At 40.8% G+C, this 10180-nt stretch overlaps 1 protein-coding gene across 1 annotated transcript; it reads right to left on the reverse strand.

Moving 5' to 3' along the window:
• Positions 1-4858: 4858 nt before the first annotated feature.
• On the reverse strand, positions 4859-6153 carry LOC120019816 (C-C motif chemokine 20-like). Its single transcript, XM_038963228.1, has 4 exons — positions 6078-6153; positions 5693-5810; positions 5275-5352; positions 4859-4959 (listed from the first exon to the last, which is right to left on the reverse strand). The coding sequence occupies exons 1-4, from the start codon at positions 6151-6153 to the stop codon at positions 4893-4895; spliced, it is 339 nt and encodes a 112-aa protein (XP_038819156.1). The 3' UTR covers positions 4859-4892.
• Between the last annotated feature and the right edge of the window lie 4027 nt (positions 6154-10180).

Consider the following 10180-nt stretch of genomic DNA (forward strand, 5'->3'; position numbering starts at 1 on the left):
TGGAGCCAGTCTATCAAATGAAGTGACACGGAGGTTTGAGGAGAAATGTATAACGTTAGTTAGCTAAGTTAGATGTCGTGTCTTTCGGGAAACAAATCGAGCGAAATTATTCGAATGATTATGCAAAATATCACTAGTTGGAACCGTTAACGTAACGTTACCTAGCTAGCTAACGTTACTTACCGAACTGTTGGCCAGTAGCTAATCAACTCCTATCCTAAATGTACTGTACTTTGTATTCTTGACAGGTGCAAACTAGCCACGGTAACATAGTTTGCAAGATGGGGATGTCGTTGTCATATCCACTGGTGAAAGAGCCAGAAAGTTATGTGGATCCTGATTTAAATGAAGGTAATGACGTTAAAACCGTTAGTAGCTAAATGCTAAGTGAATAACCTGTGGCTAGTGTACCATTCTTGTTTCCAAACGCCACACCAGACTCCGACGAGATGAATTTTGCAATGGAAATGCATGAGATTAACCTGAGCTACACATACGACATGATCCAGCAGAGGATCCGCTCTATCAAAGAGTCCGCCAAATTTGACAGTGAGTTTGGACCTCATAATATTTGTTAAATATCCTATCAGAACTACTCGGGCTCCCAAGTGGCGCAGCGGTCTTTGGCACTGCAGACCCTGGTTCGATCCTGGGCTGTATCACAACTGGCTGTGATTGGGAGTCCCATAGGGAGGTGTTGGTCCAGTGTTGTCTGGTTTAGGGGAGGCCGGGTAGGTGGTCATTGTAAATAAGAATTTGTTCTTAACTTACTTGCCTAGTTAAATACAAAAAAATAATGTTTGACTTTCAGGAAAAACATATTGGTCAAACTCAGGCACAAATTCCTGTTAGGTGCAAAAAACTAATCCCATACAGCCATTGAATAATCCTAACCGGTTAAATTGTATTACTTTTCTCTATAATTTAGCCTAACAACAGGGTGGAAATGTATGGATTAGACAAGCAGACCATTGTCAAACATGGGAAAATAGATCAAACTGAGTGTATATACACTATACTATCCACCTTCAAATTAGTGGATTTGGCTATTTCAGCACTTGCTGACAGGTGTATTAAATCGAGCACACAGCCATGCGATCTCCATTGACAAACATTGGCAGTAGAATGGCCTTACTGAAGAGCTTAGTGACTTTAAATGTGGCACCATCATATGATGCCACCTTTCCAACAAGTCAATTCGTCAAATTTCTGCCTTGCTATAGCTGCCCCGGTCAACTGTAAGTGCTGTTATTGTAAGTGGAAACGTCTAGGAGCAACAACAGCTCAGCCACGAAGTGGTAAGGCCACACAAGCTCATAGAATGGGACCACTGAATGCTGAAGCGTGTAAAAATTGTCTGTCATCGGTTGCAACACTCACTACCGAGTTCCAAACTGCCTCTGGAAGTAATGTCAGCACAAAAACTGTTTGTCTGGAGCTTCATGAAATGGGTGAGGCTTCCATGGCTGAGCAGCCTCACAACAAGCCTAAGATCACCATGCGCAACGCCAAGCATCGGCTGGAGTGGTGTAAAGCTCGCCGCCATTGGACTCTGGAGTGATGAATCACGCTTCACCATCACCAACTTCGTGGTAACATTTTGGGGAAGGCCCTTTCCTGTTTCAGCATGACAATTCCCCCGCACACAAAGCGAGGTCCATACAAAAATGGTTTGTCGAGAGATTGGTGTGGAAGAACTTGACTGGCCTGCACAGAGCCCTGACCTCAACCCTATCAGGAATTGGAATTGAAACGCCGACTGTGAGCCAGGCCTAATCGCCCAACATCAATGCCCGACCTCACTAATGCTCATGTGGCTGAATGGAAGCAAGTCCCCACAGCAATGTCCCACCCAAAAAATAATGGCACATCCTGAACTTGATGTCATTGTGGGAAGGGGCTGTTTTCATAAAGGAGAATTACTACAAATTACTACAAAGTAACAGGGTGGAAAGTGATATCAGGGACACACAGAAAATGTTAAATACAAATATAATAAATACAATAATCATGAAGAAAAAAGAAAAAAAAATTTGATGAGAGAAATTTTAAAGGGCTATAAAATAATGAAGAAATACAGCCTTAACAGCCAAATGCTCCGTCTTAACGTAGGCAGGGCAAACCCATGAATGTGAGTTCTGGTATATCATCAAATAAGTCAATCACAGCATGTTTTTGGACTTAATTCATGTTGAAAATTCCATTTATATTCCTAAAACTTTTGTTGAAAATTATGCTGTTGCTGCTCTTGTTGACAAGACATTTTAATAAATAGCCCGATGTCACAACAGTTTTGAAGTTCCAAATCAATAACCACAATGCAGAAACAGTTTGATATATTGAAAACCTAAACATTAAAGTGTATTATCTACACATACATGTGCAACAATAGTAATCATATTACTTGTATTTTTTTTAAACGAGCACCTTATAAACTGCACACGCACCAAAAACCCTGTTGTTTTGACAAGTGACAATATATTACTCATTGATTAGGGGGGAAATCAGGTTGTACGTGCTGTTGAAACTAACACAACTAAAAAAACACATGGAAACTGGATATCTTTTTTACATCATGGATTAGAGGACAACCTGCAGAAGATGGTCAGCTACATTTCAGTGTTGAATTTTGATAAAGGGGTTGCCAAAACAAAGAGAAACGCAACACTGTTTTGTCAATTACTCATATCGATATCAAGTTGAAATCAATCGAGCGAGAGGGGGGGGGGGATTAGGTTCCACATTCTGTTCACTAGCACAACTCAAAAACCATACGGAATCTGGGAATCATTTGTGTTTCACTGGTAGAGGACAACTTGTAGAAGACAAGCTACATCTTGAAGTGTTGCATTTTGATTGAAGTGAGTCGCCAACGTGGGAAGTGTAACGTAACAACACTTTGTTAGTCACTCATCAATACACGTTGAAACGTTTGGGTAGTATGTGCTATTTAAACGTACATTATACAAAGGCCGTACGGAAACTTGGAATAACATATGCATGGTTGGTTTGATGAGAATTTGTAAAAAGGCTTCTATCTATATTTTGGAATGGCGGATGTTGATTTCGGCAGGCAGCAATCACGTAAAAGGGGACAAATCACCTTTTCTGATAGTTAACTTCAACGAATCACAACCCTCCATAGGATATCAACAGTGACAATGGTTGGTTGCTGTTGAAGAGATAGTTTGAATATCAAATCCGTGTATTGGTGTGGGCCAGCGACTTTTGTAGAGACCGCCCCCGAGTTATCCGTGCCATTTGAGAAATAAAATAACAGCTGCGTTCTAAGTCCTGCGACCCCCCTGTTGACAAAATCAGCAGTACAAAACCAAAGATATTGATCGGTTTTAAGCAATTGATATTGTGTCATCGTGTTGCCTATAAACTTTTCTACTAACATCACCAATCTGAGGTCAAAAGGGTGTGTTCAGAAAGTATTTACTACTTGTGTGGATTATTTGGCCTGCTGTGTTTTTATAAATGTAACCCGTGTGTGTCTGCCTGCGTGTAGAGTACAGCTACGACTGGAACACCAGCGTGTTGGATCTGAAGAACGAGTTTCCCCACTGGACAGCTGATGACCTGCTCAACCTGAGACGGCAGTTTGAGATTTTTGACACCAACAAAGACCGCCTGCTGGACTTCAGCGAGTTGTGAGTGAACGTAGTACATTCAGACGTGACTTTTGATGTCGTGTGGCTACTCGGTGGTATTTAGCTCAAGTCTAGGGGGCTGTAGGTGGCAGCACATGCACATAAATGCCATCTACAATAATGAAGTTGGCCTACTAGTAGTCTTATTGTGAGTCGTGGTTTTAAACCATCACACTTGAATAAAAAGTGGCTACTACTAACACAGACTTACCTCCCTCTACCCCCTGACAGTTGCGCTTCTCTGAACATGGTCAACGATGCATCAACTATGGAGGCCAGGAAAGAAATGTTTAATACAGCGGACAAGGACAACTACAAGTCCATCAACTTCGAGGAGTACCTCCAGGTAGAGCACATACAATGGCATTGATGTGAAGTTTCTGCATCTACTTCCAACTCGGACCTTGTTAGCTTGTCTTGCACAACAGAGGATGAGTGTGTCCCTGTTTCTTTTGTGTCTAGGCCTAGATTGTGATTATACTGGTCTGCGTTGTAACTGTGTTGTGTCCCCTCCAGCTGATGTATGACCTCAAGCAGGGCACGCCGGTCCCCAAGCCCCTCGAGAGCGAGGACGACAAGGACACGGCCACCGGTGACATCATCTGTGAAGTGGCACGCATGGACACCTTCCAGCAGATGTGCTACGGCGTCTTCTAAACCCAAATACACACACCTGATAACATGATGGATTTGTTGTGCCTTAACTGGAATTGAGAAAATGACATTGTATAAATTGGCTTTATATAATTCAAAATGATTAAATATACAGTTATTTTCCCAACCTCTTGGTTTCTCTCAGGTGATCATTTGAAGTCGCGATGGGTTCTGGTTTTACACTGTACTGTTGAACGAGGTTTCAATCACATTCACAACTAACGTCCATGCCGTTGTCAGCTCTAGTTCTACGGTAATGTGACTCAAATAAATAATCAAGGCTGGCAATATCTCAAATTCTTTATTTCTGCCGACCTTAAAAGAAACAAACGTTCAACATTTAAATGTAGAAAAATAGAAAGAATTGAAGCCGTCGACTTACTAGCTTATATTGTGGATTCAGAGGACCCCTGTAAGCTTAAGCATGAATAGAGTACTACAATCGTCAACAACAGCAGACATCAGAGCGAATGCAATGCATTATATTTGAAAATAATATCTGCATCATTTCACCACATTACTGAATGTTGTGATTACTGGTGATGTAGGAGAATGTTGCGTTGCTGTGGTTGAATGTTCCTTTCAGATCGGGGCGGTGTGGGGGTTGCCCGTCACAGTGTTGCTGCTCGACATCTTCTTCAGTTTGGAGCTGCATATAACACAGAATATGAAACTCAGGACATTTTGTAGCAGACTCGCATGATTTACTTTTTTAGAAGGCAGTAGTTTGTACATGAAGACACTGGGTAAAACCTGTATGGCAAGTTCGATTGACATCCAGTCTTGTAGTTTTGGTATATTTGTAGTTTTGAGACATTTTGGTGTGTGCAGTTACATGAGAATGCTTTTGGCATTAGTGTGCATTTGGCTCCTTAGTATAACATGAAGGAGTATACACTAGTGTAACACTGGTGTTACAGTTGAAAAGCAGCATGTGTGTCCTAAGAGAAGTGTGTTTGTGTACCTGAGAAGAGCCAGAGCCTTCCTCACCCATTCGTCCTTAACTGTTGCGCACACCTTTTTGTTCTTCACGGTGTAGAAGCTACAACAGAAAACGCACTATACGTAAGCTTGTTTAGCGCCAATGCTTGTCAACAATGTAAACAAAACAATATAGCCTCAACATGGTTAAAACAACCTTTTTTATATCGTGGATGGTCAGTCCTGGCAACCATTGCTCTGTCTATGAATTTGAGAATGGTTATATTTCTCCAGGCCCATACCTCAGCTTTTTTCCAAAACAGAGGCGGGGTCCCGCTTTGTTATTGTTTCAATTAAGGACTGTAGCTTTAACCCTTGACCCCATAGAGATGACAAAATATAAGCATACATTCTAAGAGTATGGTAAAGGTGTGTGTGTGTATACTTTGTTCAGGGCTTACATGATAGCATCGATGTTGCACACCTCCGTGGAACTCTGTAGTTGGTAGCCTTTTATCTGCTGGTAAGGTACAGGCTTCTCCTGGTACTCCACACAACAGTAAAGTCTCCTAGGACCGTCTGAACCACATGCACAGACATCAGTCAGCCACATGCCACACACACATGCAGACCACAAGAACATGAATGTCAAATGTTTCTTTCACTGTAATCTATTCTGTGAACTACAATATAGTCTTCTAATCTGATCTAACCTAACCAACATGACCCCAAAACAGAGTCGGCAGGTCTCACAGCTAGACCTTATCAGACCTTGGTAAAACAAAAGTGGTACATTTACATGGGGAAAACTCTTAAACAGGTAAATTGGTTACCAGGTAAACTTACATGCAGCTGAGGTTGAACTGAACATGGTCACAAGGCAGCAGAGAAGCAGGATTGTCTCCAGGTATGTGGGAGCCATGGTGATGGTACGTAGGAATCGAGAAGATACACCAAACACGCCTACTGACTGATCCTATATACCCCTACAAACAGGTGTGTGCATGCGAGTGTGTGTTTGTTGATGATACTGATACATGTCAATCATGTCCTTCACTCCTAACCTGTGGTTACTAAATTGAGGACAGGAAGCCCATCTCTGCGTGATGGCTGACAGAGATGCAAACATTGCCTGTTCACATGACCTGTTTAGTTCGGGCCTTATAACCTGGTTAAGGTCACATCATAGGGGCTTATCTAATGGTGCTTGAATGGTGTGTGTTTTGAATGATATGCATACAGTAGTGTCCTTACAAATCTAGGGACTTAATCTAAAGGTACGGACATCTAGGCCTAATGAATTGTTGGGCTGACAGAGGGTTGCATGCTCAAGGCCAACTCAGGCTCCCCTCGAGTTTACCCAAACAGAGTAACATCACCCCACATTGGCATAAAAAGGTGTGGTGATCAAGTGTTTAGCTGTCATGTTTGATATTCAAACTCTAATATTCAGAATTTGTTCTTAACTGACATGCCCTGTTAAATAAAGGTTCAATTTAAAAAAATGTTGGAGAGAACAGGCTTGTGGGAATGGCTGGATCGGAGTAAGTGGAATGGTATCAAACACATGGTTTACGTAATTTTAGCATAATTCTGCTCCAGCCATAATTATGAGGCAGCCTCCTCTGTATGAAAGTGTTTGTGATAAAGTTATGAAACAATAGCAGGTTGTCAAAACCCCTCGTCTGTACCGTGACCTATTTAGTGGTTCCTGCAGAAAGCTGACAAGAGCAAACCCAGATCACCTGACCTAGATAAAATAAATGCTATTATTGTGTCCTCATGCAGCACTCAACATTAGTCTCAATAACACATGCCATGAGAAAAATAGCTATTGGGTAAATACAACTATGTGGGTTCGATTGAGCCCAGAATCTGGTGCAGCACTATGAAAGAAAATATATGTGGCCTAACTACAGAAGATCAATAAAAAGTGCATGTTTCAAGTACGTTTTTGAACAGTTGAATATGGCTTAATAGCTTCAAATCAATTGATAAAAGCTCAAATCAATAATAGTTGAATAGAACTCAGCATTTGCTACTTCTGTGGCAACTCTGACAATTTTCAAATGCTTTTTTGTCATTAAGCCACTTTAAACTCTCCAATATATTTGCAGCTGCTATTGAAAAGCCATCCACATACAGATTTCTGAGAAGTAGCCTATTGATTTTGGGTCAGCTACATGAAGTGTTTTTCACATAAAGTATTTTAGTAATACTCCAATTGAACAACATATTAGCGGGGGAGTGACAGTGTGGGTGTGAGTTTGGGACAATGTATTTGTATATATTATGGATACCCATTAGCTGCTGGGGTCCAGTAAAATTAAGCCAATTTATACAATTTTAAAAACATTATAACACATTCACAGATTTCACAACACACGGTGTGCCCTCAGGCCCCTACTCCACCACTACCACATATCTACAGTACAAAATCCATGTGCATGTATAGTGCGTATGTTATCGTGTGTGTGTGTGTGCGCGCGTGTGTGTGTATGCATGTGTCTGTGCCTATATGTGTTGCTTCACAGTCCCCGCTGTTCCATAAGGTGTTTTTTCAAATAGACAGCTCGGTGCATTTAACATGTCAATACATAAATACAAGTAGTGATGAAGTTAATCTCTTCTCCACTATGAGCCAGGAGAGATTGACATTAATATTAGCTCTCTGTGTACATCCAAGGGCCAGGTGTGCTGCCCTGTTCTAAGCCAATTGCCAATCTACTGTAAGTCCTTTTTTGTGGCACCTGACCACAAGACTGAACAGTAGTCAAGGTGCGACAAAACTAGGGTCTGTAGGACCTGCCTTGTTGATCGTGTTGTTAGGAAGACAGAGCAGCGCTTTATAATGGACATACTTCTCCCCATCTTAGCTACTGTTGTATCAATATGCTTTGACCTTGACAGTTTACAATCCAGGGTTACTCCAAGCAGTTTAGTCATCTCAACTTGCTCAATTTCCAATTTATTTATTACAAGATTTAGTTGAGGTTTAGGGTTTAGTGAATGATTTGTCCCAAATACAATGCTTTTAGTTTTAGAAATATTTAGGGCTAACTTATTCCTTGCCACCCACTCTGAAACTAACTGCAACTCTTTGTTAAATGTTAGTCATTTCAGTTGCTGTAGTAGCTGACGTGTATAGTGTTAAGTCATCAGCATACATAGACACTCTGGCTTTACTCAAAGTTAGTGGCATGTCGTTAGTAAAGATTGAAAAAAGCAAAGGGCCTTAACAGCTACCCTGGGGAATTCCTGATTCTACCTGGATTAGGTTTGAGAGGCTTCCATTTAAACTTCTTAAGGATTGGTGTCCCGCTAGCAGGACAACTTCCAGTGAAACTGGAGGGCGCGCAATTCAAATAAACAATTATAAATATTATGGATTTTAAACATTTATGTATATTTAAGTGTCATATATCGGCTGAAATCTTAAATACTTGTTAATCTAACTGCGTTGTCCGATTTATAGTAGCTAGTACAGCGAAAACATGCCATGCGATTGTTTGAGGACAGCTTCCCACATCAAAATATTTTTCCACCGGCACAGGTTTCATACATTCACATAAAATTATTAAATATTCACTTACTTTTTGACAGTATTCCTCTGATTTGTCATCCAAAGTGTCCCAGCTATAACATGTAGTGTCGTTTTGTTAGATAAAATCCTTCTTTATATCCCAAAAAGTCAATTTAGTTGGCACCATCGATTTGAGTAATCCACTCGTTCAACTTGCAGAGAAAGCAATCCAAAAATCTACCCCTAAACTTTGTTTCAACAAGTCAAAATACATTTCTATTTACTCCTCAGATACCCTAAAATGTAATCAATAATATTTCTTTCGGAAAGAAGTATGTTCAATAGGAAACCGATTTTAGCAGGTCCATAATGTCTTCATGGCGCACGCAAACAAGAATTTCCAAGACTGTGTCCTTCTACTAAAACTGATATTTCTTTTTTTTTTTAAGTTACAAGCCGGAAACCTTGAAATTAGACTGCTGACACAATGTGGAAGCCATAGAAATTGCATCCAGGGAGCTAATTTTCAATATGACCTTTTTCTTGTATTTCTAAGAGGATGGTCTCTAAATAAAAAATATAAAAAATCTAGTTGGTTTTTCTTTGGATTTTCTCCTACCATATTTATGTGTTATATTCTCCTACATTATTTTAACATTTCTACAAACTTCAAAGTGTATTTTTTCCAATGGTACCAATTATATGCACATCCTGGCTTCAGGGCCTGAGCTACAGGCAGTTTACTTTGGGCACGTCATTCAGGCAGGAAGTGGAGAAAAAAAGGGTCCTAGCCCTAAGTTAAAGAATGCTGTGGCAGATGGCAGGGAGAGGTGAGGGGAGTGGTTATTGAGGGGAGATATCTTGCAGCCCCCTGGCTCCACACCCAAGCCTTATTTGGACTTCCTGCCCCAACGAGGCGAGGCTGTGGGTGTGCTTTACTGTAGCATTGTATCTGGTCAAACACAATTTTATCCAGAAGTTTACTAAGGGTTGATAACAGGCTGATTGGTTGGCTATTTGAGCCAGTAAAGGGGGCTTTACTATTCTTAGGTAGCGGAATGACTTTTGCTTCCCTCCAGGCCTGAGGGCACACACTTTCTAGTAGGCTTAAAAATAAGAGTGGCAATATCGTCTGCTATTATCCTCAGTAATTATCCATCCAGATTGTCAGACCCCGGTGGCTTGTCATTGTTGATAGACAACAAAACTTTTTTCACCTCTTCCACATCGACTTTATGGAATTCAAAACTAAAATTCTTGTCTTTCATAATTTGGTCCGATATAAGTGGATGTGTAGTGTCAGCGTTTGTTGTTGGCATGTCATGCCTAAGTTTGCTTATCTTGCCAATGAAAAAGTCATTAAAGTAGTTGGCAATATCAGCGGGCTTTTGTGATGGATGAGCCATCTGATGTTTCAATGAATGAT

Source organism: Salvelinus namaycush, chromosome 25 (genome assembly GCF_016432855.1).
Source record: "Salvelinus namaycush isolate Seneca chromosome 25, SaNama_1.0, whole genome shotgun sequence".
Lineage (NCBI taxonomy): Eukaryota > Metazoa > Chordata > Actinopteri > Salmoniformes > Salmonidae > Salvelinus > Salvelinus namaycush.

Bases quoted from the DNA above. Each gene is read 5' to 3' on its own strand.
- LOC120019816 (XM_038963228.1), bottom strand. From the start codon at position 6,153: ATGGCTCCCACATACCTGGAGACAATCCTGCTTCTCTGCTGCCTTGTG. The intron at 5,353-5,692 runs GTAAGCCCTGAA...TTTCTGTTGTAG, and splicing joins TGCAACATCGATGCTATCAT to CTTCTACACCGTGAAGAACA. The intron at 4,960-5,274 runs GTACACAAACAC...TGTTATATGCAG, and splicing joins AAGGCTCTGGCTCTTCTCAG to CTCCAAACTGAAGAAGATGT.